Source organism: Scomber japonicus, chromosome 18 (assembly GCF_027409825.1).
Source record: "Scomber japonicus isolate fScoJap1 chromosome 18, fScoJap1.pri, whole genome shotgun sequence".
In the NCBI taxonomy this organism is placed as follows: Eukaryota; Metazoa; Chordata; class Actinopteri; order Scombriformes; family Scombridae; genus Scomber; species Scomber japonicus.
Window position 1 is genome coordinate 25,106,375 of NC_070595.1, and position 26,781 is coordinate 25,133,155.

At 41.4% G+C, this 26,781-nt stretch overlaps 1 protein-coding gene across 1 annotated transcript in view; it reads right to left on the reverse strand.

Annotated features, from left to right (window-relative positions):
- Nucleotides 1-229: 229 nt before the first annotated feature.
- Nucleotides 230-26,781, reverse strand: part of mybpc2a (myosin binding protein Ca) — a 40,106-nt gene continuing 13,554 nt past the window's right edge. Inside the window, exons 10-28 of the mRNA XM_053338926.1 lie at nt 25,734-25,858; nt 21,864-21,969; nt 19,912-20,081; nt 16,727-16,892; nt 16,098-16,204; nt 15,955-15,984; nt 12,965-13,104; nt 12,536-12,695; nt 11,540-11,644; nt 11,189-11,377; nt 10,915-11,049; nt 10,144-10,311; nt 9,603-9,691; nt 7,661-7,856; nt 5,331-5,470; nt 3,829-3,988; nt 1,675-1,811; nt 608-794; nt 230-264 (exon numbers count right to left, since the gene is read on the reverse strand). Coding sequence (XP_053194901.1) covers nt 230-264; nt 608-794; nt 1,675-1,811; nt 3,829-3,988; nt 5,331-5,470; nt 7,661-7,856; nt 9,603-9,691; nt 10,144-10,311; nt 10,915-11,049; nt 11,189-11,377; nt 11,540-11,644; nt 12,536-12,695; nt 12,965-13,104; nt 15,955-15,984; nt 16,098-16,204; nt 16,727-16,892; nt 19,912-20,081; nt 21,864-21,969; nt 25,734-25,858 — 2,545 coding nt within the window. The remainder of the gene's footprint in view (nt 265-607; nt 795-1,674; nt 1,812-3,828; nt 3,989-5,330; nt 5,471-7,660; nt 7,857-9,602; nt 9,692-10,143; nt 10,312-10,914; nt 11,050-11,188; nt 11,378-11,539; nt 11,645-12,535; nt 12,696-12,964; nt 13,105-15,954; nt 15,985-16,097; nt 16,205-16,726; nt 16,893-19,911; nt 20,082-21,863; nt 21,970-25,733; nt 25,859-26,781) is intronic.

The window sequence follows — 26,781 nt, forward strand, 5'->3', positions numbered from 1 at the left end:
AGTCAGGATGTGACAAGGTGGCAGCTTGCACTAAGAATTTATGGCATATTACTGATGTGGCATTCGTCATAGCAGTGGCTGAAAGGCAAGCATAGAGTAGGGGGGAGTTTGGCTTTAGAGCTTCACCAGTGATCTATTCTAATCATATTTATTCATGACTATCCCGTTACACATAATCCATTACTATTCCTGTTCAACTTTATCCTCTTCGGTTCGCGCTGTCTGTCGCTTATTTCTTCACCTCCTCTGCTTTCTCTTGTAGAGCTGGAGGGGAGGGGAGGGGAGAAGAAGAGATTTTTAAATCAGCATGAGAGAGGCCAGTAGATGTGTAGTAGATGCTTAAAGAAAAACAACACTTGGAGTCATCCCAAAACTTTAACCAACAAATACAATAAGGTGATTAATATTCAGCAAGAGCAGCTAAAAATTTCATCTTTTCAAGTTTTGCAACAAGCGATCAAGTGGAAGGGAGGAAGGGATGAGAAGAGGGAAAGGGAGATTTGTTATGCAAAGCTTTATTGAGGACTGTCAGAGAGCGACCTGCCATGCTACTGCTCTGACTTTGGCTCCTCTAGTGATGTTTTGAACTAAATTTAAGGCTGCATACCTCGAACCTCCAGCCTGCACTCCACGAGGTCTTCCCCTAGATCGTTGACAGCCTTGCAGGAGTATCTGCCTCCGTCAAACATGCCCGGCTTACGGATGTTCAGAGTCAACACGCCCTGGTTGTTCTGCATCAGAAACTTGGGGTCTTCACCGATTATCATATTGTTCTTCATCCAAATGATCTTTGGCTGAGGAACGACGTGTTTGAAGAGGAGGAGGAAAAAATTTGGCGGGGTGGAGGACGAGAGAGGAGAGGAGGAGGAGGAGAAGGAGGAGGAGGAGGAGGGAGTGTATAAACAGAGCGAGTGATGTTGGGAGGATGGGAGAGCAGAGGGAGAAAGGGAGGAGGGAGGAGGGAGGAGGGAGAGGTGAAATTAGGTCAGCATTTCGGCTTGACAAATCTTTGCCGATTCGCAGGGATAAAAAAAAAGGAAAAAAAAGTGTGTTCAAAGATCTTCCTGCTCCACCTCTTGTTCTAGCTTCAGACATAAAAATACACTCCTGCTGCAGAGGCATAAAAACCCTGTGACTGTTCTACACTCACTGTTTGACGCTCAAACTTTAAAACACAAAGCATGAAATCCACGGCGTACCCTTGCAGCACGGCTACCGGGGGCCATCGCAGGTAACGTATATGCAGGATGGGTGGTGATGTAGCACTGTAGTGTGTATAGCTTAGTCATTTGAAAGATACAGATTGCCTATATATCACACAGTGTTTCTCTTATTTTGCCCTGTGCTTACATGATAAATTGATACTAAATGTACTAAATAGAAAGCAAATATTCTATATTACAATGTTCCAGATCAATACTTTAAGTTATCCATATTATTTTCAATATAGTTGCAAGTTGTTGGGATTTCTTTTCAGTGTTTTCATTATAATGTCCTATTTTTCAATGTCTAATGTCTAATATTCCTAAATTTGCAGCGAGTATTACTCTTTAATCCAACAATCAGGACAGTGAAATCACAGTAAGTCTGATTATAAAAGACTAAACTGAGCTACTTCACACAGAAATAGTTTCACTGACACTCGACACAGGTGTACGGTAAAGGTGTAAGTACCTTAGGGAAACCGCGAACGGCACAGCTGATGGCTGTTGTGTAACCTGCAATCACACTTCTGTCCACCAGGGGCGCTGTGAATTTAGGGGAACTGGTCGGGTCCCTCTCTCTGAAGGGTGTGGGGTTGTAGTCCAAATCTGGACAGGAGGAGGAGGAGGAGGAGGAGGAGGAAAAGGTGTTAAATGACTCAGTTGATTTTTTATTTTGAAAATGTGCTGACATTGGGGTGCAAACATGTCACATTATTGCCTTCATCATGGCGGCCGAGGAGTTTCTGGTTTCTCTGTATAAGGGTTTATGATGATGAAAGAATGTGTTGCCTTTGTACCTAAAAAATGGATATTCATTATATTTACCCACTGTGATAGGTTAAGATGAAAGATTGTATATGCAAGAGAATATTGTGGGTTTTAATATTATATGTTTGGTGTTGAAGTCATTATTATTTTCCTATTGTACATTTATATCCACTAACAGTAATCATATTTTGTGAATAATACATTTTAAGTAAAGGATGATGATAATGTTTTTGGATACTTCTATAAAGAAACTGCAAACAGCCTCAGACACCGCTGTGATGAAGGCAAAATAGCAACAAAAAAAAGAATAATTTGGCAAGTTTGCAAAATGTGTTCAAGGATTGTGTAAAACTTAGTCTAGTGAAATGCTTAATTAGTTACTATAATATCTTTTAGCTGCTTTAGGGTTGTTTAGCTCGCTGTAATTATTCCTCCTGTTCACACACTGACCATAAAATGATCCCCTCCAAATTCTCATTTTAAGCAAATATGCATTTAAAGGTTTATCTAAAGACAATATTAAGGTTCAGCTGAGTTACACAAATAAAGTGAACATCTTCCACAGTTACAGTCTTTAAATACATTTCTGCACATCAGGAGGACTTATATTAAAAACACATTAACCTTCCTGTCGTCCTCCCGGGTCAAATTGACCCCGTCTGTTTTGACTGTTCCTTCCTTCCTTCCTTCCGTCTGTCCTTCCTTCCTCCCTACTTCTCTCTTTCTTTCCTTCCTCTCTCTTTCCTCCCTTCCTTCTTTCCTTCCTCCATCCCCTTTTCTTCCTTCCTTCCTTCCTCCCTCCCTTCCTTCCTTCTCTCTTTCTTTCCTCCCCCTACCTTCCTCTCTTCCTTATTTCCTCTGTCCTTTTTTCTTTCTTTCCTCCCCCTTCCTTCCTCCCTCCCTTCCTTCCTTTCTTCCTCCCCCTACCTTCCTCCCTTCCTTCTTTCCTCTGTCCTTCTTTCCTCTTTTCCTTTCTCTCCCCCTCCCTCCCTCCTTCCTTCCTTCCTCTTTCCCTCCTATCTTCCTTCCTTCCTTCTTCCTTCCTTCCTCCTCCCTTCCTTCATTGACTTGAGGACAACAGGAGGGTTAAGGAATGATTACAGCAGGAAAAAAACATGCAGAAATGATCATATGGACACCTGACTGTTGTTTTAGGACTGACTTCAACAACTGTCAACCTCTCCTTTAATATCCGTCCCACATCCTGTTAAACTAGCTAATTCATTCAATTCGCAGATTGGAATTATCGAGTGAGGAAGCAGATTTTTTGTGTTATCCAGAGGTCAGTGTGTACTGTACTATGATCCACAATCCTCACATTTTTATAGGCCAGACTTACTGTTGGAAACACAAAAGAGATTGGCTGGTTGGCTGCCAAATTTTCTGGTAGAGTAAGCAAAAGGCAACAACACAGAAACAGTGGCAGCATTTGGCTGGTGGCAGGTGTTAATTTCCCAGCCTAGCTGCTCTCCTAATCCATTGCCAGTATTAAATATTATTTAACACTCTGTCAAAGTATATTTCTGTTGAGCATAATCAGTATGAATTTCATCATTTTCTCAGTTTACTCGATTAAATTTAGTAAATAATCAACTGTAAGTATTCAGATGTTATTAATGAGTTATATAGTTATAAAATCATATGTATTTATTTAGTCATTTCTGCAGGTGCAATGTTAACAGCCTGTCTGATACTTTCCTGTATCAGTATTGCACTCGTTATGTAACATAATGCTCAGTTTATATTGTAGCTGAATACAATGTGGCCTGCAGCTCAGCATGCGTTAGATGTTCCTTGGCATCAAAAGCAACGCTATCCCGTTACAGAGCGTGGTGCTCTGCGGGGATTTCATTACCTGTTTTGGTAATGATGGCCGTGTTCTTGCTTACGCCAACCTCATCGCTGAGGCCGCAGATGTTTTCACTGAACACTCGAAAGGAATACTCGTTCCCCATGACCAGGTCAGACACAGTGCAGCTGGGCCTACGGTTGTGCTCATAGACCGTGAACCACTCCTGATGCGGGAGAGAGAGAGAGAGAGAGAGAGAGAGAGAGAGAGAGAGAGAGAGAGAGAGAGAGAGAGAGGAGAAGCAGAGGTTCAAAGAGGCTTAAAGCTTAAAGCTGAGGTTCAGATCTATACAAGATGAAGAAGCTCCAATCCCCAACACCCGCGTTCTTCTAGTTCATCTTCCTGTTGATTCATACAACATAATGACCGTGACAGTATAGTGAGGCTTTGAAGTTGTGTGAAGAATCTCTGAGCAGTCACTGCTAGAAACATCAAGGGTCAACTGGACAATGATAGATCTTGGAAAGCAGTAAATATGTAATGCTCTTAAACGAGACTTACTCAGCTTTCTGCCAATCTTTGTCATGATGTAGGAAACAGTTTGGTTCATTCTCAAATCACCCTAGAGCTGTTTTCATCAATTCAATGGCAACTGAATGATATTTTCATTGTACGCCAGCGACCATAAGGCCCTGTCATTGCTTTAGCTGGAATATGTGGAAAGTTACAGATTGCAGGTCTAACTCAACATTTTTGACATTATTAGCAAGAAAGACAACTTGGCATAAATTTAGATAAGCACTTTCAATATATCTTCTTTAATTATACCTTCTTGAATTAGAAATCTACAATGTATAATCACAGCAGGTCTGCTCCAATGGGGGCATGCTATGGGGGCCACTATGCTTTTGTTGTCTGCTTCGTTAATGTACATCAGTTCTCCTCAGTTCTTCTGAGAAGTGAAGAAGCCTTTTGGACGAGAGTCTTCAACGTCTTCAAGAATCTACAAGAAGTCCAGTTGCTCTTGATTTTTGGATTACCGTGAAAATGGATGACAATGACAATCTTCACAGTCTTCTTCACTAACGCAAATGAAGGAAACAAGCAACTGTTCATGATGTCATCAAACCATCTGAAAAGTTATGTGAGAAAGCAATGACACCAAAGACGTGGATGAAGGTAAGGCAGTTTGCTGACGTCGCTTTCAAGTAGCGTTAATGCTAAAGTGATGTAGCAGAGAAACTGGGAATAAATGGAACAATGTTACCTCTGCAGAGAGTTTAGGACTAATTCAGATTCATTTTGTGTTTTTAAATTCCTTCAAACTTTTTCAAGAAATGAAAGGCCTAGTAATCGGATCATGACGCAACCATATTAATGAGCTTATTCAGCAGATCTCAAACTAAAAATGATTTAAAAAAGAGTCTGTTCCTAAATGACTTTACAAAGCTGTACAATTTACTGTTCACTAGAGTTCAGGAATAGTTCAGACCTCCAATATGGCTGCCAGCGAGTTACATCACCTGAACCCCTGCTGTGCACACATATACACCTCCCGCTATGCCTACCTTGGTCTTCAGGTCAGACTTCTGAATAGTGTAGCCGATAATCTCACAGTTGCCGTCGTCTTTGGGCGGCTTCCACTCCAGCGCGGCGTTGAAACCCCAGATATCCGTGACAAGCACAGAGATGGGAGGACCGGGCTTGTCTGTCAGGTTTGTGAGAGGAAGAGACAGAACAAGATAGAGTTGGAGAGGATTCGGTGTAAAAACTGTGAACAAGACAGACTCGTCAGACAATCGCTCAAGTGTCTCGCACAGGTGTAGCTAGGTTGAGATAACTAACTACTCTTCTCTGCCTGGCTAGACATGCAGAGGTAGAGGTAGATTGATAACCAGATCTGGAGCAAGGGAAGTCCCAACGAAAGGAAGAAATCAACCCTGGCAGGCAGCAGAGATTTGGAAAAGATTGACATATTAGCAAAGCAAAAGACAAAGGCACAGAGAGAGGCAGTGATAGCTGCTGCATACATTACTAGAAAAAACTGTGTTGGCATAGAACTGACAAACTGAGAAATAGTATGCTTTGCCTGCTTGGATCACAGAGAAGAAGAATCCCTTTGTGTGGCCTGACAGTGCGGTACAGAAACACTGTACAACATTGTAATGTATTTGTCATTAACCTCTTCCTCTCCCTCCCCTCTATCATACAGTACAGCCATTTTAAGGGGGAGCTGAGGATCTTTAGGGAGAGATAGCAGCTCAACCATATATGACACATAGACATGGTTTACATCATCTGAAAGCTGGGAACCTAGAGAGTAATTTGAGATGAAGCTCAGCACTGTGTGTCAAGTTTGTCTTGTAATGAATCCGCCTATTCAATCTAACTTAAACGTTTCCAGTGTATAAGGAACAATATGATGGATGTATGTGATGGCCATTTTCATGCTTAATTACGTCTCATAAGTTATGACTGCTATTTTTGGGTTGATACCAAAAAAAAAAAAAGGTCAGAAATCCACTTAAAGACACAAAGACCTTGAGGAACACCATAAAAAAAATCATGCTGTGATTTGTTATTAAGAACTTTTGACATTTTGAGATTTATATATAAGACATCACCTTATTGTCCTGGAAGTCCTCTGTGTCTACTTGGTGGTTGTAAAGTTTCATGAGGCTGTGATTAACCCAGAGGTCACAATAAGTCATTTTATAGTGTGAGGTCAAGCTTTGGGAAAAAAATCATCTCACTACAATGAAATGGCTACTATGGGAACTAACATCATCACACATGAATACAGTTGGGCTCATTGAATCCACAAGAGTCTCCAGCTTTCCAGTCATACCCAATTTATTCAATTCCAAAACTGTTTAGGGACCCGAGTATGCAGAAATATTCAAATACACCATTTTTAGAATAGGCGAAAATAACAAAGTTATACTGCATGCATAAAGCATGGTTTTGCCTAAAACTGCATGGGATTAGCATAAAGTGGGTATGTCTGTAAAGGGGAGACTCGTGAACACATTTTCATTCAGATATCTTGAGGTGAGAAGTCAAGGGAGACTTTTGAAAATGGCCATGACAGTTTATCCCCTTGCCCAAATGTAGCCCAACTGTGGAGCATTGTTTAACAGCCTCCCCAAAAAGCTAACATGACATGGTTGGTATAAATGGATGCCTTAGGTCGTTAAGTTTCACATGATATCAGGGTCTTCACTGTAGCTTTAAAACTGAGCACACCATAGCTTCTGAAAGACAGTAATGTCAGCAGAGGACACCGGCATCCTGCATGCTCTCCTCTGTGGAGTACAGTACAAACAGTGAGCCGCTCTACTGTTTTTGCCTGTTAATCCCTGCTGTACTGTCTCCTGCTCGAACAGTGCAGTGACAGATCAGCTGAGGGGTGGTGGGGTGGAGGGGAAGGGGGGAGGGGGGGCTGATCAAGGGGAGCTGCAGCTTCTCATTAGCTCAACCTTCTCAGCAGAGGAAGTGACAGAGTAGCCCTCAAAATCCAACCCTAATCCCAGTCTACACGCAAATACTCCATGCAGAGCCCCACCAAATAATCCACTCCGGCACTCTGACCCGGGAAGACGAGTTGTAAGATGTGGAATGAGCTGGCGGCCACAGTGGCAGTGCAGGAGCCAGGATTATGCGAGAGAGGAATCGTCGCTTTGATGATTTGCTACTTTGAGTCACAGATCCCTGGGAGTATGAAATTAGGAATTATCATCAAATTTAGAAGAAAAAAAAAACCTCTTGACATGTCACAGATTTGGGCTCAAGCCATCATCCCCTTCCAAACAGGTTATTAAGCATGTACCTTGTGAACCAAGCACCGTGTCCTAATCTTAATGAGAGAACATGCAACTGGAGTGATGGAGGTACTAACCTACAATCTGAATGTGTATGTCAGCGCTGTCTGACATGTTCTCAATCTGAACAGACAGCGTGTACTTCCCAGAGTGGGCTCTGTCTGTGGTGCGGATGAAGAGGATGGTGTCCACATCGCTGGTACGAATTCCCACTGATTTGTCCTCCAGCAACACACCGTCTTTGTACCAGGTCACGATGGGACGAGGCTTACCCTGCAGTGAGAGTGATGGAAAGGAATCAAAAGGGGAAACAGCCTTTAAAGGAATTTGTTAAAAAATGGAATAACTTGAAGGAGCGAAAGAAAGATGGACATATCATGCCTGTAGTGATTTTCTGTTATTTTTATACAGTTATGATGTCAGATATCTGTACTGAACATGGTCAAAGTTTCAAAACTTGAGGTCAACGTGTGTAAAAATGCTCTCTGCAAGTCAAAACCCGGGGGTTCAGCCTGCAAAGTTAACTCTACTTCCTCCTCAGATGACATCAGATTATTTGCACATGCCTACAAAATCCCATCTGTTGGTAGTCTCTGTTGCTAAAGTTGTTGCATTTTTCAGCTTGGGGCTTGGTGCTTAAACATGTTCATATTCTGAGTAAAGAACAAGTAAAATAAGTGAAATCCTACTGCTATTGTTTGTTTACCAATCAGAACAGAGTTGATTCATCAGGAGGCGGGCCTTAAAGAGACAAGAGCTAAAACGTCCTGTTTCAGACAGAGGCTGAACTAAGGGGCAGCACAAAGGGCCAGTATAAGATAAATACCCTGCCAGCATATCCATGTGGGCCTCACATGGGTTAAATGCAGGCTACATGGGTACTGAGTGAGCATGGGCTTGAACTGGGCAAATTGTGTGGGTCCCATATGGTTCAGTAATATGGGCCCCACATGTGAAACCCACGTGGGCTGACTGTATGAGCCCCATAAGGGACATAAGTGGGTTAAGCGCACATGGGCATAAACAGGGCAAATTGTATGGGACCCATATTGCTTCAGAAACATGGGCCCCACATGTGCAACTGCAGACAAACCCACATGGGACCCAAATTGCAGCCCAAACTTAACCCTTATGGGATTGAACTGTAAATCATCCATGCAAAGATATTCAACTAGAGCCCCAGAATATAAATATATACCTGTATGTCCCCTTCAATGTCATTTTTCGAACATGTGCATATGGCTGTTTTTCGCTGTCTGCAACAAGAAAAGCATCTCATGTTTTGGGATGCTCCTATTTGAGTTAACATGTCTCAACTTTAATTACACCACATGTTCCTTCCAGTGTGAAACCAGCCGTAGGAACAGACTCTGTCCACCTCTAGGATAAGATGACAGAACTGTGGGTGCTCTTTTCTCCCAGGAGAACATCATGAAGCCACGTCTCCTGTCTCAGAACAGGCTTTTCATCTGCTTCTTCAAAAGCAGACAGAGCAAAGGCTGACTTTTTCTTGTCTCCTTGTCTATTTTTATTTGTAACAATGGCTTCCCCCTTTGCTACTTTTACGGTTAGCTCCTTTTTACCAATGCCATGATTTGCAAGTTTCTGTCAAACTCTGTAATCCTAACGGTGCACTTTGAGCTCTTGCTCTCTTTGTTACTAGCAAAGTTTGCAGATCTTATTACCATTTCAGAAGAAGAGATAATGCCCCATGAGATTACAGCCATAGGAATATCTTTAGCTTGAGCATTTATTTGGTTAGTTTCACTATCAAATTGCATTTGGGCATGTAAACGAAAACTGTGGGAAACCATAAATTTAAATAGGCTAATCACCTGCTCTAAATCTGAGTCTCTAAATCTAGAGTTTTTACTTAAATTAAATCACTCCAGTGTTCACTTAACCTCCCTCCCCCTCTCTCTCTCTCTCTATCTCCCCCTCTCTCTCTGCAATGACCTATTTTATGTAGTTCATGTAGTGACTTTTTAAGCTCCTTGTATTATCCATGCTCATACTAACCTGGAAGGGGATGACCATGTTCACCTTATCGCCCACAACCCGGATGACTTTGGTTCTCAGCTGGCGAGGCAGGCGGATTTTTGGATGCTCTGAGTGGTGAACACACATGAGAGACAGACGGATGAGATATGTCAACTTTGAGACAGAGTGGGCGGTGTGGGGGAGTGTGGATATGTTAAATGTACAGCATTCATATTTAGTAGGTTATGTGTATGTTCATGTATGTCTGCCAGAAAAATAAATTATTGAAATATGAGAATACACAGTGGAATCATTCCCTCTTACAGTAAATGCTGTAAATTATCCATCAGAGGGTTTACAGTAATTTTAGAACAGCTAAAGAGCCAATGTGAGGTTTGGAAATTACATTTTTTTTCTAACAGTCAGAAAACAGTACAGTACTGTGCCAAAACAAGGTCTCTCTTAAATCTTTAATATTTAAATTAACATATGGGGGTTAATTACAGATTTTGCTTCCAACATGAGCACAGCGGTCCATTTTAAAATATAACCCATATGTATAAAATAATGTTTCTCTGACCCATGATCTCTCTGATAGTAACAGCCTGGGAGAGAGTGGCGGGGGGGCTGCGTCCAGCGATGTTGATAGCTACCACCCTGAACAGCATCTTCTCTCCTACTGGAAGACCCTTCACCCTGTACTGGTTCTTTTCCACTGGTGTCTCATTAGCCTGCACCCACTGGTCACCTGAGGGATGAGCACAGACAAGATGAACGAGAGTTGGCAGAAGAAGAGACTGAAGAACAAGCGAGGAAGTTATTCGACAATTTGGGAAATATGCTTATTTATTTTCTTGCTGCGAGTTAGATCAGTAGCATTCTCAAGTTATAGTTGTGGTTTTAGTCAATTTGTGGTTTTATGGAGGTTTTAGGTACTAGACTATTTCTTGGCTGGAAGCAGTGACATTTGTCCACACTTCAATAACTCCACAAAAATGCCACTTGTCATTTTAACACCTCGGTTTTTATACGGAATAAACAAAATATAACATTTGAATTAGTGAGCTAGTGCTAGTAGGTCTATTTTGTTACTTTTAAATAGAGCCAGGCTAGCTATTTCCTCCCGTTTCAAGTCTTTAAGCTAAGCTAAACTAAGCTAATCCGTGGTATTGATCTTCTCATACAACTTTCAGCAAAAAAATGAATAAGTATATATCCCTAAATGTCCTGTGGCTTATTGCAAATCTATAAAACACTGAATAATGATATATTTCCTGCTAATAATAATAACATTATGAAGTTGGTAGAAAATATATGGTTATAAACCGGTAAATGTGTTGCGTATATTTACTTCCTTCTTTGCAGTATTCAATGATGTAACCGTCAATGCCGCCTGCTCCGACTTTCTCTGGAGGACGCCACTTGAGTGCACAGGTACTGTCTGTCACATCATCCACTATGAGACGAGTGGGCTCGCTGGTGGGGGCTGAGAGAGACAGGAGCTAATTAATACGTTAATACCCAGTGTAAATGGGAAGGGAGGTAGGTTAAGCTGCCTCAAAATGAGCATTGTATGAAAAGCCTCTGTTAATTAACCATTCTGCTAATGACAAAGGGCAACGCACCAATGGGCATGAAGGGCTTTGAGCTTGCACTTGGCTGAGAGATGCCAATGCCGTTGACTGCAAACACTCTCATCTCATAAAGTACACCTTCAATCATCTTCTTAGCCTCGTACGTGGTGGACTCAAAAACATCAAAGTTTAGCTTGGTCCATCTGGACGAGCCAACCTTCTTCCTCTCCATCAGATACCCTGGAGGAGGAAACCATGGAAACATACGGCGAAGTCATTAAAAAATGGCTCGGAGTTCAAAAACATTGCAATATGAAAAACAGTGTGGATTGTTAACTGTTGTTTTCTCCGGGGAGGGAGACATCAGATGTGAACATTAGATGCTGTGTGTTGAAGGGATACCTTTAATGGGAACTCCACCGTCAATAGCAGGAGGGTCCCATGTGATTGTGCTGCTGTCCTCGCCAACTGATATGCATTTGACATTCTCAGGAGGGTTGGGCACATCTGGAGAGGCCGGTTACAGTTGGAAATGAGGAGGGAGATGAAAGATTTTTTTTTTTAAAAGATGGAGAAATTATAGAAGCCATGGCTTTGAGAGAGTGTGAGGAAATTAGATTTTTTAAGGCAGTACAGTAAATTAATAAACATGCAGATGTGATTTACAGAGTTGGTTCTGAATGAAAAACAGAACATCTGGTAAAACATCTTTATATGATACTTTCAAATCTTATTTTCATAGCTTTTCTTTGACCCAATATTAAATTATTTAGATGTTGTTCATAGCCATGGCTGTGAAATGTGAAAAATTGTGTATATTTCCAACCACATGCTGAGAAATACTTTTTCAAAGAATGCTGTAATGTTTTACTGTAGATCTGAAATCAGTTTTTTTAAATCCTTCCAGCCATTCATATTTTATACTTACAGAAAATCCCACCTGGAGTATAGAAATAGAAATAGCTGGAAATCCATCATATCAGGTCTGCTTTCATCAGTATCAAAGTTACAGTCTGGTGTCATGGTTACACTTGATGATTTCCACTTTAAACATCTGTATTATTGCTCAACAAGATCCTAACTTTGACAAAAATGAAAGCAGACTCTGACAGATTGTTTAGCTATAATGGTTAATATACAACTTTATAACCAATAACTTATTTGAAAAATACATCATGACTGGATACACACATATTAATAAATTGACTACAATATGCAAAAACACTGGTATGGACCTAAAATTGGGATACTGGGAGTATTTTCTGAACACTAATCAATCTCAGTTCACAAGTCAAGGTCCCCGAAACTCTCAGCCAGTCAGGAGAAATAGCATGGGAGTAACAAAATAAAAGAAAATGAGAAGTGAAAGAGACTAAAGTGAAAAAAAAAATCACTGACCCACAATTTTGACAAAGAGTTCAGCCTTGTCTTCTCCAGCAGGGTTATTCACGGTGATGGAGTAATGGCCCTCGTCTCCTTTCTCCGCCCCCTCAATAACAAAGCTGCTCAGGGTCTTCCTCGTCTCCACACGGACCCTTCCCTCCGTCTCAGACAATACCTACCACACACACGGCAGGACCCGACCGATAGAGACAGAACACAACAGAGAGGATATTGTTGAGGAGAACGGTGTTGCATGACGAAGGCACAGCTGCCACAATGACAAAGTTATTCAACCTTCCCACTCTAGTTCATATTTTATTCTTCTTTTGTGCCGTTCGGTGACTAACGGCTGGATGCTCTGATTGACGCACAAAGGTAGGAAATATCTGACATTGTGTTTGAGTGTGTATGAGGTGAATGGTGAGAATACTGTCTCCTCCTCACATTGTCTCCTCTCATCCAGCACACAGTGGGAGCCGGATCTCCTGTGATCTCCACGTCAAGACGAAGTTTGTTTCCAGCCACAACGGTAATGGTGTTCTTGCTGCCTGTACCACTGGTGTCCAGGTGGATTTTGGGAGGCTCTTAGATTCACAACAACAGAGAGGAAGAGGAGGAGAAAGAGAAAAGTGTAGCAGTCAGTCAGGTTAAAGACTCCAGCGTGGTTATTTTTGCATCAACGTTTCTGGTGGATGATATTTTGTGCTGATAGTCAACATCTTAAATTTAATCATTTTGCAACTTTTGAAGCAATATCATGTTAAATTGGGTTATGCAAAACAAGCAAGTTAAAGCATAGTGTCTGCTACTAGGTTCATTTTTCTAACACCACTAGCATTTTCAACATTTAAGTAGGAAGATGTTTCTGTGACCACTAACTGTGTGACTTAACTTGTTAAAGAGGGGCAGCAGTCATTTCATGCACGGATCATCAAATTTTAGAGAGGTACTTTAAAAAGCAATTAAAGAGCTGCTAAAAATCTTGTTTTTGCTAACTTCGAGTGGTTTAATGTCTCACTTTGCTGCAGTGATTTAAAACTGTACTCTCGGGTGTGCCAGTGCATCATGACATCACTGTTGGGGACGGTCGCTAATGCAACCAAGCACAGCACCCATCAGTGATACTGGATGTGGTGCAACAGACTAGAAATGAAACGCTGCTTTTAACCCTCCTGTTGTCCTCAGGTCAAGGAAGGGAGGAAGGGAGGGAGGAAGGGAGGGAGGAAGGGAGGGAGGAAGGGAGGGAGGGAGGGATGAAGGGAGGGAGGGAGGGAAGAAAAGAGGAAGGAAGTAAGGAGAGAAGGAAGGGAGGAAGGAAAGGAGGAAGGAAGGTAGGATGGAAGGAAGGAAGGAAGGAAGGAAGGAAGTGAGGAAAGAAGGAAGGGAGGAAGGAAGGAAGGGAAGAAAGAAGGAAGGAAGGAATGAGGAAGGAAAGGAGTAAGGAGGGAGGGAGGAAAAACTGAAGGAAGTAAGGAGAGAAGGAAGGAAGGGAGGAAGGAAAGAAGGGAGGAAGTGAGGAAAGAAGGAAGGGAGGAAGGAAAGGTGGAAGGGAGGAAGGAAGGAAGGGAGGGAGGAAATAAGGAAGGAAGGAATGAGGAAGGAAAGGAGTAAGGAGAAGGGAGAGATGAAAAGAGGAAGGAAGGAAGGAGAGAAGGAAGGAAGGAAGGAAGTATGGAAGGAGGTGGGAGCAAAGAAAGAGGGAAGGAGGGGAAGAATGAAGGAAAAATTAAAGAAAGAGGAAGGAAGGAAAGAAGGAACAGTCAAAAGAGACGGGTCAATTTGACACCGGAGGACGACAGGAGGGTTAAATGAAAAAGCTGGCAATGTTATGTTTTTGTTTTGTTATTGCCAACAAATCTCATGTGCGGAGCGAAGCCAACACTAAACGGAGCCTGAAGTTCTTTAAGAAATGAACCACATAGCACAAAGTCAAGAGGTTGTGTATGTAGCACAACAAGTTAGCAAAGCACTGTACACAGAACTACTCTCCAGAGACTGAAAACGTGATGGCTGCTATTAGTCTTTGGAGCTGTTTAAACCTCACAGTAATCTTTGTGATGAAGGAACGTGTCACCCAGAGCAGCTGTGTGGCTCATTGGGGTGTTTTTAATAGTTTTTGGACCACCACAGGGGTCTACTGCACAGAGGAATAAGATATAGTTTATCAGGCTTTGGATACTTGTTAGAAGAGCAAGTCATTGTTGGTTTGGCTCTGCACATGAGATTTATTGACAATGAGAAAAATATAGGAATTCACTGACATTAAGTTAGACTGTAACTGTCACTGTTTTCGAACAAGGTTTATTTTTATTTTCCATTTTCAAAATAATCAGTACAATTCCTGAAGTAAACACTGGACTATAGTTTCCAACCCACCCATCCTTGTATCCCCACCCCCGTTCGGCAAGTTATCCAAGACATCAAATTAACCCATAACAGAATTCATAAAGTGGATTAAAATAAATAAATAAATAAATAAAATTTAAAAGAGGGAAAAAAATAAGAACGAAGCAGATACAAAAGAGGGTGAGCAACAACCTAAATTGTAAGCTGACCCCTTTCACGTCACTGTTTTCAATAGTACAGTACAACTAAATTCCCACAACAGAAAACATGAAGTTGACTTTATGGGAGCACACTGGTAGAGGCGGCTGTGGCTCAGGAGGTAGAACCATAGCCATCCTCCAATTGAAAGATTGGCGGTTTGATACCCGGCTCCTCCAGTCCACATGTCGATGTGTCCTTGGGCAAGACACTTAACCCCAAATTGCTCCCATTGCTGTGCCAACGGTGTGTGAATGTGAATGAATGGTTAAATTCCCCCTGATGAGCAGGTTGGCACCCTGCGTGGTAGCTCCTGCCATCAGTGTATGAATGTGTGTGAATGGGTGAATGACATGTGATGTAAAGTGCTTTGAGTGGTCGCAAAGACTAGAAAGGCGCTATATAAGTACATTCCATTAACCATTTATATAAGTAAAGTCCATTTGGTTGGACATTGAATCTGCCTGATAACATTAAAGTTTCAAATTCATATATTCATTCAACTAGCAACCTAATATGTGTGCATACAGTGTAACCCCATGCCTGTGCTGCTTGTTTCCTGCACCTCTCAGTGCTTTTCTGCTTGTTAAAGATGCCTCGTGGAAACACTACCTTACTTTGAACATTGAACATTTATTATTGAAAAAAAAAAAAAAAAAATCCCTTTCAAACCAACTTTCTCTCACCGTGGTTATAGCAGGATGAGGCTGTTTTCAAGTAGGACACATGCTGTTTGAAAATTTGTAGTGCACATACTGCAAATTTTTGACCTATATATCTGCACCATTTCTTAGATCTAACATTTACTTTCATGCGAGGTGATAAATGTGCGTGGTAGTTTAGCGATATATTGCAGTAAGAACACATGTTTTACGAATATCCACACCTACCTTGTCGGGGAACATAGTCAATCTTGATTTCTGAGAGGATAAAAAACATGAATCAGCCTTATTAAATTTCAGATGGTTAACTCATAGTCATAAAATTCATCAAAAGCTTCAAAATTGTGGTTTGGGTTGGGTGCTGTTCTCACCCAGGAAGTTGAGTTTAGCGGACAGAGAGAGTGCGTAGCCATCAGGTACAAAGGTATAATCTCCTGCGTCTGAAGGCTTCACGTCATTAACCGTCAGCTTGTGGGTCCTGGGGACATGTTAGCAGATATTACCAAGGAGACAACACTCATTGTAACCGGCAATTATGCAAAAGACAGTTGCCCTAGCAACGTACTCCATGAGGCAATCTCACAGAGTGAGAAACATACTAAATGGCTTTCACCTTGTGTGACCGCTGTTCACCTTGGCGTATGTCCTGCCATAGGCCCTCTGATGGAGGGATTATTGAGAGACACCCCAGTCCCTAGAGGTGTGTATATTTGTTTGTGTGTGTGTGTGTGCATGTGTGTGTACAGAGGTTTACAGATTGCAGCCTAACCTAAAAATAGGTCAAACAATGAAGAAAACCATTTAGTAATTGTTTGCTGAGCCATGTGGCAGACACCGCTTTTTGTGATATTTATATGATTTTGGTGAATCTTTGTGTGTTTGTGTGTGTGTGTGTGTGTGTGTGTGTGTGTGTGTGTGTGTGTGTGTGTGTGTGTGTGAGAGAGAGCGAGCTCGAACACAACAGCTTTCTAACATTCAGAAAAGCAGTCTGATATAATACCTTCCAATATGCGTCATTTTGATGCGATCACTGGGTTTGACTTCGACGCCGTCCTTGAACCATTTTCCCGTCACTTTCTCATCAGACACTTCACACTTGAATACAGCTTGTTCAGCAGCCTTCACCGTCAGGTCAGCGATGCTCTGCAGAACCTCAAGCTCCTTTTCTGTAGCAAAGAGACCAGCGTGTTTACACATATGTTGACACAGACCAGCAGCTTAGTGTTGCAGTTAAGTAGCTCAGGATGCAACGCAAGAGGAAGTGCAAATATTCAGAGCAGTTATTCAAGAGGATCGAATCTTTTTCAATTCAGTTTAATAGTTTGACATTTTGGAAAAACACTTACATTAGAAGGTAAAAATAATTCTCACATCTGTACTAGAGGTGTTGCGATATACTGGTATTGATGATAACCGTGATATTTATATACGTGTAATTGTTCCTTTTGTGCACTTTTGAACACTTGAGTGGAATTCATTCACCAGAAAAAGAATAAAACACAAAATAAAAAAAGTTAAAGATGAGTTCAGTAGCATTATTATTTGTTTTTCTAAATTTCTGCAGGTATAATAATCTGTATAGTAAGTAGCTGGTTAGCTTAAGTGAAACATTTGCTTTTCTCATAGTGAAAAGGTCAGGAACACTTGGCATGTAATTAAGGAAATGCCGAAATACCAACACATATTAAAAAAGACTAAAAATAAGTTTAAAGGAACACTTAGAAATGGCTTTATATGATTTCTTACTGAGAGTTACAGTAGATGCTGAGAGTAGCTCAATGTCCATACAGTAAATATGAAACTACTGAGCCAGTTAGCTTAGCTTTGCAGAAAGACACAGGGAAACAGGGAAATTCTGTCAAGCTAGCTTTAACTCCTGTTTCTAGTCTTTGTGCAAAGCTAAGCTAACCGGCTGCCTGGTGTAGTTTCATATTTACTGTGTAGATGTGACACTTTTATTGAGCTTCTCTCAGCAGCAGCATCTACTGTAACTCTCAGTAAGAAATCATATAAAGCCATTTCCAAAAAAAAAGTCTAAGTGTTCCTTTAAACTTACCTTTAGCCTTTAAAATGATATTTGTTGCAAATTGTGAGGAGATAATTGCCTCATATCCTGCTAGTCAGTCGGCCATTCTCTAATCTATTTTGGGAAGTGGAGGTAATTTCCCTCCAGGTAATGTTTCTTTTTTTAACTCCTGTAGACATCACACATTGAGGGACTCTATAATAAATTAAGGTGTTACTATATATATGCAGGTAGTCTATGGCAGCACTATGTTTACATTGACCACATAGTGAACTGTGAATGTGACTGCACTGCACTGTGTTCCCGGCCTCCAGCTAATGAGGAAGGACAGATGGTTTCTCTTTAATCGATGTACATTCCTTCCTTCCTTCCTCCTTTCCTTCGTCCCTTCCTTCTCTCCTAAATTGTTTCCCTTTCTCCCTTCCTCCTTTCCTCCCTCCCTCCCTCCTTACTCCTTTCATTCCTTCCTTCCTTCTTTCCTTCCTTCCTTCTCTCCTTACTTCCTGCCTCCTCCTTTCCTAAATTCCTTCCTCTTTTCGTCCTTACTCCTTTCTTTCCTTCCTTCCTCCATTCCTCCCTCCCTCCTTACTCCTTTCCTTCCTTCCTCCCTTACTTCCTTCCTCTTTTCCTCCTTTCCTTCCTTCCTCCTTTCGTTCTTTCCTTCCTTCCTTCCTTCCTCCTTTCCTTCATCCCTTCCTTCTCTCCTAAATTCCTTCCTCTTTTCTTCCTTATTCCTTTCTTTCCTTCCTTCCTCCCTTCCTCCGTTCCTCCTTTCCTCCCTCCCTCCTTACTCCTTTCCTTCCTTCCTTCCTCCCTTCCTTCTCTCCTTACTTCCTTCCTCTTTTCCTCCTTTCTCCTTTCTTCCTTCCTCCTTTCATTCCTTCCTTCCTCCTTTCCTTCGTCCCTTCCACTGCACTGTGTTCCCGGCCTCCAGCTAATGAGGAAGGACAGATGTTTTCTCACACTTTAATCGATGTAGAGAGACTCGCCTGGTTTGTAAGTCCGCAGCAATAAACACTGATTATAACCTGATTTGTGAGTGAGGAGTGAGACGCCATCCAAACATCAAACCTGGACATGTAAAAGAAAAATTGCCATGACGACTAGTGTGATGAACTACTGATACTGAGATAAATGAAGTGATATTAATTATGGCGTGAGTAATGACTAATTTATTGCTTTTCATGCTTGTCAAAACTGAAAACATCAACATGTACTGATGTGTACACTTTCTTTAAGCTCCTAATTGAACATCCTTGACTTTAAATACGTGCCAGCTGATGGCCTGTAATACCTCTGTCGTTCCATGAGAAGGTTTATACGTTCCTTCCTTCCTTCCTTCTCTCCTTACTTCCTTCCCTCCTTCCTTCCTCCTTTTGTTCTTTCCTTCCTTCCTTCATTATTCCTTTCCTTCGTCCCTTCCTTCTCTTCTAAATTCCTTCCTCTTTTCGTCCTTACTCCTCTCCTTCCTTCCTTCCTCCCTCCCTCCCTCCTTACTCCTTTCCTTCCTTCCTTCTCTCCTTACTCCTTTCCTTCCTTCCTTCCTTCTCTCCTTACTCCTTTCCTTCCTTCCTTTTCTCCTTACTACCTTCCTCTTTTCCTCCTTTCCTTCCTTCCTTCCATTTCCTTTCGTTCTTTCCTTCCTTCCTTCCTCCTTTCCTTCGTCCCTTCCTTCTCTCCTAAATTCCGTCCTCTTTTCGTCCTTACTCCTTCCCTTCCTTCCTCCTGTCCTTCCTTGACCTGAGGACAACAGGAGGGTTAACATTTCTTAAAAAGTACTCTAGCATGTGGATGCTACATTCCCAATGTCCTAAATTCACTCTTCAGCACAATTAACATTAATTGTTAAAGCATTTAGACGTTGATCAGAATTTCTTACATAGTTTTTTGCTTAATTTGTTGTTTAAGATGAAATTTAATTGTTGCACTTTCATGTTGATTTCTAAGTCTTGAAAATGTGTTTGCAGAAATAGTTTGTGTTTGATAAGCCTAATTAATCACCGGTCACAAACGGTTGGCTGTAATGACTTTGTAACAGGAAGGTTCTGCTAAAAATCACACAGCCAGCAGGAAACTAACACTAACAGGTTTTTTTTTTTTTTTGCTTGTTAGAAGAAAATATCAAACACTCATAATGACTCGAACAGAGGAAACGGTACCTTCAACTTCCAGTTCTGCCTTTGTCTCTCCTCCGTTGGTAAAGGCGTGGTACATGCCAATATCCTCTTTAGTAGCTTCGTTTATGATCAAAATGTGCCGTTTGCCATCCTTCTTAAATCTGTACTTTGAACCTGGAGTGTCTCTGTTCAGCTCCACTCCATCTTTCATCCTAAAGACACACAAACACACACATTAGTGCTTCAGTGACACTTCAGCACACAGAGAATGATGTCCGCAGTTTTACATGGCCCTCCCTCCTTACTCCTTTCCTTCCTTCCTTCCTTCCTCTTTTCCTCCTTTCCTTCCTTCTCTCCTTACTTCATTCCTCTTTTCCTCCTTTACTTCCTTCCTCCTTCCCTTCGTCCCTTCCTTCCCTCCTAAATTCTTTCCTATTTTCCTCCTTCCTCCTCTCCTTCCTTCCTTCCTTCACTACTTCCTTCCTCTTTTCCTCCTTCCTCCTTTATTTCCTTCCTTCCTTCCTCCTTTTGTTCTTTCCTTCCTCCTTTTGTTCTTTCCTTCCTTCCTCCTTTCCTTCGTCCCTTCCTTCTCTCCTAAATTCCTTGCTCTTTTCGTCCTTACTCCTTTCTTTCCTTCCTTCCTCCCTTCCTCCATACCTTCTTTCCTCCCTCCCTCCTTACTCCTTTCCTTCCTTCCTTCCTCCCTCCATTCCTTCTCTCCTTACTTCCTTCCTCTTTTCCTTCCTTCCTTGACCTGAGGACAACAGGAGGGTTAACATTTCTTAAAAAGTACTTATGTAGCATGTGGATGCTACATTCCCAATGTCCTAAATTGTAAAGTTAACAATTAAAACGCAGCAGAAATGTTCCAAAAACCAGTTGGGTCTGTTTTAAGTCATATTTGTATGATTTTATGTTTAAATGGAGCCGTCCTGCTCACAACAAATGTTTATTCAGTTAACAGCACATTTAGCTTTTAACAACATATAAAGCAACATCATTAATATATTCCAACGTTCATGAACAGTCTGTTGAGTGTTTTGTACCATAACAAAATAGTACAGAGCCCATTTCATGTTTGCCCTGAACACAAACCCGAGCTATTAGCTGGCTAGTGTTATTTGCATTTTTATTGCACGTTCATACCTGTTTTCTCCATTTTTTGTGTTATTTAAAAGTTTAGTTACAACTAGAAAACTACAGTCGATACTAAAGTCTTTCCTTTTTTGATAATAACACTTAAATGACACTGTAGTAGATGAAAAAAGCTTGTAATGTCACAGCAACATGGCTGCACAGATGAATATTTGGCATTTATGAGTGTTATTATTATTTCCAGTCATCAAATCAAGACTAACAGTTTACAGCGATGAGTAACCTGGTACACGAGTTCTACCAACATTTCTGTTTTTTAATGTTGTTAAAGCATTTTATAAAAATGTCTCTGTTTAACCCTCCTGTCGTCCTCCCGGGTCAAATTGACCCCGTCTCTTTTGACTGTTCCTTCTTTCCTTCCTTCTTCCCTCTTTCTTTAATTTTTCCTTCCTTCTTCCCCTCCTCCTCTCCTTCTTTGCTCCCTCCTCCTTCCATCCTTCCTTGCTTGCTTCCTTCCTTCCTTCCTTCCTTCTTTCACCTTTCCTCCCTCCCTCCTTCCTTCCTCTTTTCCTCCTTCCTCCTTTCCTTCCTTCCTTCCTTCCTCCTTTCTTTTGTCCCTTCCTTCTCTCCTAAATCCCTTCCTCTTTTTGTCCTTACTCCTTTCTTTCCTTCCTTCCCCCCTTCCTCCTTTCCTCCCTCCATCCCTCCTTACTCCTTTCTTTCCTTCCTTCCTCCCTTCCTTCCTCTTTTCCTCCTTACTCCTTTCCTTCCTTGACCTGAGGACAACAGGAGGGTTAAATATATGTATAAAGAGTTTTATAATCTGGGTTATAGATGTGACCTTGTAGCATTTCCTGTTGAGCTGATTTCTGAATGAATCACGGCCGTTACTAGCTCACCATTTGACGTTGGCTCCCTCCTCGGACACCTCCACCTCAAACTCCACTTTCTCCCCCACCACAGTGTGGACGTCATCCAGCAGCTTGGTGATGGTGACCGGAGGCTCTGAAGACAAACCCAAAGCTTTGAGTCAAACTTTAAAACAGACGTCAGGGTCAGTGAGTCATTAAAGACACTGTACTAGTATATTATGTAAATGACCTACTGTGTACACTGTGGAACCAACTAGAGAAATACTGACCAGAAACAGAAGTAGATGACAAACAAAGTATGGTGCAAAAGGGATAAAAAAAATAAAAAAGAGCTGGAAGGTATCTGCACATCTGTACTTGAGCAGTGTGAGTAATGCTTTTCTTTTTCTTCTTTTTCTTCTTTTTTTTTTTTTGGGCAGAGCATGACAAAACAAGAAATACAGCAACTGTTGGGACTAGGCTAAATTCTGGCATATGAAAAGGTCTACAGGTAATAATTACATAAATCAGATTATTTTAATTGAGAAAAAATATTATGACATTGATTAGAACCAAAATATCCAGCTCTAGTAAGTAGCTTTAATTCTACTCTATAATGTTTCTTAATTAGCTTCACAACTGCTCTTCAAGTCTTCTCTCCTCCTCTGTTGATGGGTGGTGGGCCACATGAACTGTAGATTAGTAAGTCGGGGGGAGGGAAAAAAGCACACAGAATACATGCGAGCCATCTTTTGGATTTGAAGAACAGCACAATATACTCCTGAAGTACTTATCAACGCCACCAAACACACCCGTCTTGTAGAAGAGTAAGGTACTTCAAGTCCCCTGAGGAGGTGGGAGTCACATTGTGTAACCACATGGTGTGATGCTTGATGCTCTGCTAGCTTCAGCTATTTGTCATCGTCAGCATCCAGTCCCCCTCCGGACGTCTCAATTCACTTCCACCTCAGCTGGTGAGCCCAGAAACTCCCTGAACCGCAGTCACAGCGCCGCAGAAACACGTACATGTGTTTGACTGCGGGCCTCACAAAAGTTTTGAGAAATGAGCTTGATGTCTCCACTGTTATTCATTTCTGCTCTGTATAAAAACACTGAGGAATACATTTCTCTCTGGAATATGATGCTGTTGTGTTTTCCCGTTGTTTCTTAACCCTCCTGTTGTCCTCGAGTCAAGGAAGGAAGGGAGGAAGAAGGAAGGAAAGGAGGGTTGGAAGGAAGGAAGGAAGGAAGGAAGGAAGGAAGGGAAAGGAAGGAGGGAAGGAAAGGAGGGTGGAGGGAAAGAAGGAAGGTAGGAGGGAGGGAGGAAAGACGGAAGGAGGGAGGAAGGAAAGGAAGCAAAGAGGGAAGGAAAGAAGGAGAGAGGGAGGAAGGAAGGAAGGACAGAAGGAAAGGAGGAAGAGAAGGAAGGAAGGAGGGAGGGAGGAAGGAACGATAGAAGGAAGGAAGGAAAGAGGGAAGGAAAGAAGTAGGGAGGGAGGAAGGAAGGACAGAAGGAAGGAAGGGAGGGAGGAAGGAAGGACAGAAGGGAGGAAAGAAGGAACCGTCAAAACAGATGGGGTCAATTGCACCCGGGAGGACGACAGGAAGGTTAAAACAAATACTCTAACATAAATATCACGACACACTTGTTTTATTCCCTAAACTTACAATTACAATTAATTATAATGTCAGTGTAAAGATGCTAGTGGGCACAAATAGCTGTTTTCAATGAGGGGAGTGAAAACTAAAGCAAAGATATTTAACAAATATTTCAATTTATCCCGTGTCTTTATGAAACTAGTGTTATTTCATACAGACAGGAAGCAAAAGCAGTGAGTTGAACCCTTTGGCCTCGATGAAGAGCTACATTTGTCATGCTCCTTCTGATTTATGATGCTGCTGTGCTTGATTTCTTTCAACTCACAGATCTGTGTATTCTTGTTCTTTTTGTCTTGTTTTTAATATATGTGTGTGTGGCTCTGACAATCCCTACAATGATATCTATTAACCAACAGTGTTAAAGTCTTATTCCATCTTCTCCACAATGACTTCATAATGCACACCTGTCCTGGTTGACCAGACCTATAAATATTTGCCTCTTTTCTCCGTCCTCTGTGAGTGTGATGGGGACACAGCGGTGCTGAAACATTGGTCTGTTTGCATTATTAAAGGCTGCAAATCAATCAGGGTGCTCCAGTCTTCTCTCGTCTGATATTTGTTGTCCCTGACCTGAGATGAACCTGACTCAGCTGCATTATGCTGGAAAAAGAAGTGAAGAGAACCCTTCTCCAAAAAGAGGTGAAACTAAGGAGAATAAGTGAAAGAAGTGCAGATCCTGGTGAGTTTTGAGATCAGTCAGAGGCTTAACTGCCACCAACTGCAGTTAACATGTAGGACATGTTATAGGCTTAACATGTTATATAGTTATAACATGTATAGCAACTATATTAGTTATAATATAGTTGTCTTAATGGCTATTTGGGCTAAATAAAGATGGACTGCACAAACAGAGGTCAAATTTGCACAAGTGCAAATTTTCACTATTTTCAATAGTCAAGAATTAGCTTCGCTTTCTATGTGAACACACCTTCAGGAGTCACTTTGATTAAAGACTAAATTAGAAACTCCTTATCATTTAGAAAAAGTGAAGCAAATAGTTTGTTACTCAGTGTAACAAACAAAGTTAACTTACTAGAAACGGAACTTATGAATCTACAACTTAGAGCTGCTACTCATATCTAAAGTTTTTTGAGCGTTGTGTTTGATGTCATGTTAGAAACACAACATCCACCTGAGACGTCCTTTCTATCATGACTAAACACAAGCTCAAACTTTGGAATATAATAAGTACTTTATGTCTGTTTTAAAGTACTCTGACTGCTAGTTTTGACCAGTGCTGCCAACTGTGTTCAGTGGAAGGAAGCTGAAGCCTCAGCAGTGCATATTTATGACATCTTAATGTCACCAGGCACGAGATTTAAAAAAAAAATGTAATTAAAGAAAATGAAGTCAAATTAAAACTTAACTGATTCAAACTATGTTTAAATAAATACATATTCTTATTTCTATGCTGTTATCCTTCACTAAATTGGCAACAGTGATTTTGACTAGCTGTCAACTGATAAACTGCTCTAAGTAACATGATGAAGATGAATCAATGATAAAAACCTGTTGATGTAAACATCTGAATGAATGAATTGAAAAATGAATTTTTTTTTATGGACGCAAACTTGACAAAAACACCCAACTGCACAGACACGCACTGTAGCTGCATGTGAGCAGTGTCTGTGGTGAAGAGCTTACCCTCTCGTTTGGCCTCTGATAATGTAAAAGAGTATTGACATCATTATCCAATGGGATCAATTATAGATGGAGTACATTGTCATCCTGTTACCATATGTCATATATACTCTCTATATATGACAGTATATGTATGTATTATATTATTACATACATAAAATAATATAATATAATATAATATAATATAATATAATAGTCCATTATAAACCTGTCAAGAATCATTTTTACTCCATTCAACCATTAAAGCTGCAGTTCAGTTTTGATGTAAAATTGAAATTAATAATTCAAATTGCCCTTCAAAAACCTCCATATCAGTCAAACTCTAATAAATATGATGAGACATTAATACGTACAGCACGACAATAATGATACATGGCATTAAACAAAACATAAAAATTTCACTCACAACATACCCATTAAAAATGAGTGAGCAGACAACAGAGCACAGCATGCTACTGTGTGGCATAAAAGCATCGAAATAAACAGATGACAAACACAAGGAGGGAACAGAGCTGTCAAGCCTCTCGACGCTCAAATGACAGCATCTGCTAAACCGAGCAGAAAAACCTCTTCCCTTCTGACAGAAGGATTCCTCCAAAGAGAGAGTGACTCATATACCTTTGACAAAAACCTCCGTGAAGCACTTCTCCTCCCCGACCACGCACTCGTACGCTGCGTCATCCGACAGGTTGCACTTGTTGATAGTGAGTGTCCGCTTGTTGCCCACGCTCTCAAACACATACCTGGATGCACAGGGATGATGGGGGAAGATTATACAAGGAGGATAAAGGAAGCAACAAGGAGAGACAAAGAAACAGAGAGAAGAGAAGAAGAGAGAGAATAATGAATAACTGCTTTCAGCAAAAAACCCCAGCCACAGTCAGACGCAGAGGGCCTGAAGACAACCGAGTGAGTCACAGTTACAGACGCAGACAAAGAATCCACACATTCCTCTGCAGACCTTCAGAAATGTGCACAGACACGCACACACTGTAAAGTTTTCTGTACAAATATGATGACAATCATCAAAGGACAACAGTAGTGCTGCTCTGGTCACAGAGGGATGGAGGAGGGTATAGTGATGGGGAAGATTCCCATGGTTACGAGCTGCAAGCATTCAGATCACATCGCCGAGCAACAGCTGAGTCAAAATACTGTCAATGAATGATGTTAGCTGCTGCTGTGGGGCGTCCATGTTTTTTATGCTTTTCAGATATTTTCATATTTTATATATATATATACATAGCTTTTTTATACAGCTTTTCTTTTTAAACAGCTTTAACGTTCGTGTTGCCCTCCCGGATCAAATTGACCCTGATCCTTTTTGACTGTTCCTTCTTTCCTTCCTTCCTTCCTTCCTTCTCTCCTTCCTTCTTTCCTCCCTCCCTCCTACCTTCCTTCCCACCTTCCTTCCTCCCTCCCTCCCTCCCTCCTACCTACCTTCCTTCCTTCCTTCTCTCCTTCCTCTCTCCTACCTTCCTTCCTTCCTTTCTCCTTTCCTTCTTTCTTCCTCCCTTCCCTTCCCTTCCTTCCTTCCTTCCTCCCTCCCTCCTTTCCTTCCTTCCATCCTCCCTCCCTCCTTTCCTTCCTTCCTTCTTCCTCCGTTCCTAACTTCCTTCCTTGACTCGAGGACAACAGGAGGGTTAAAGATATAACTGACAGTTTT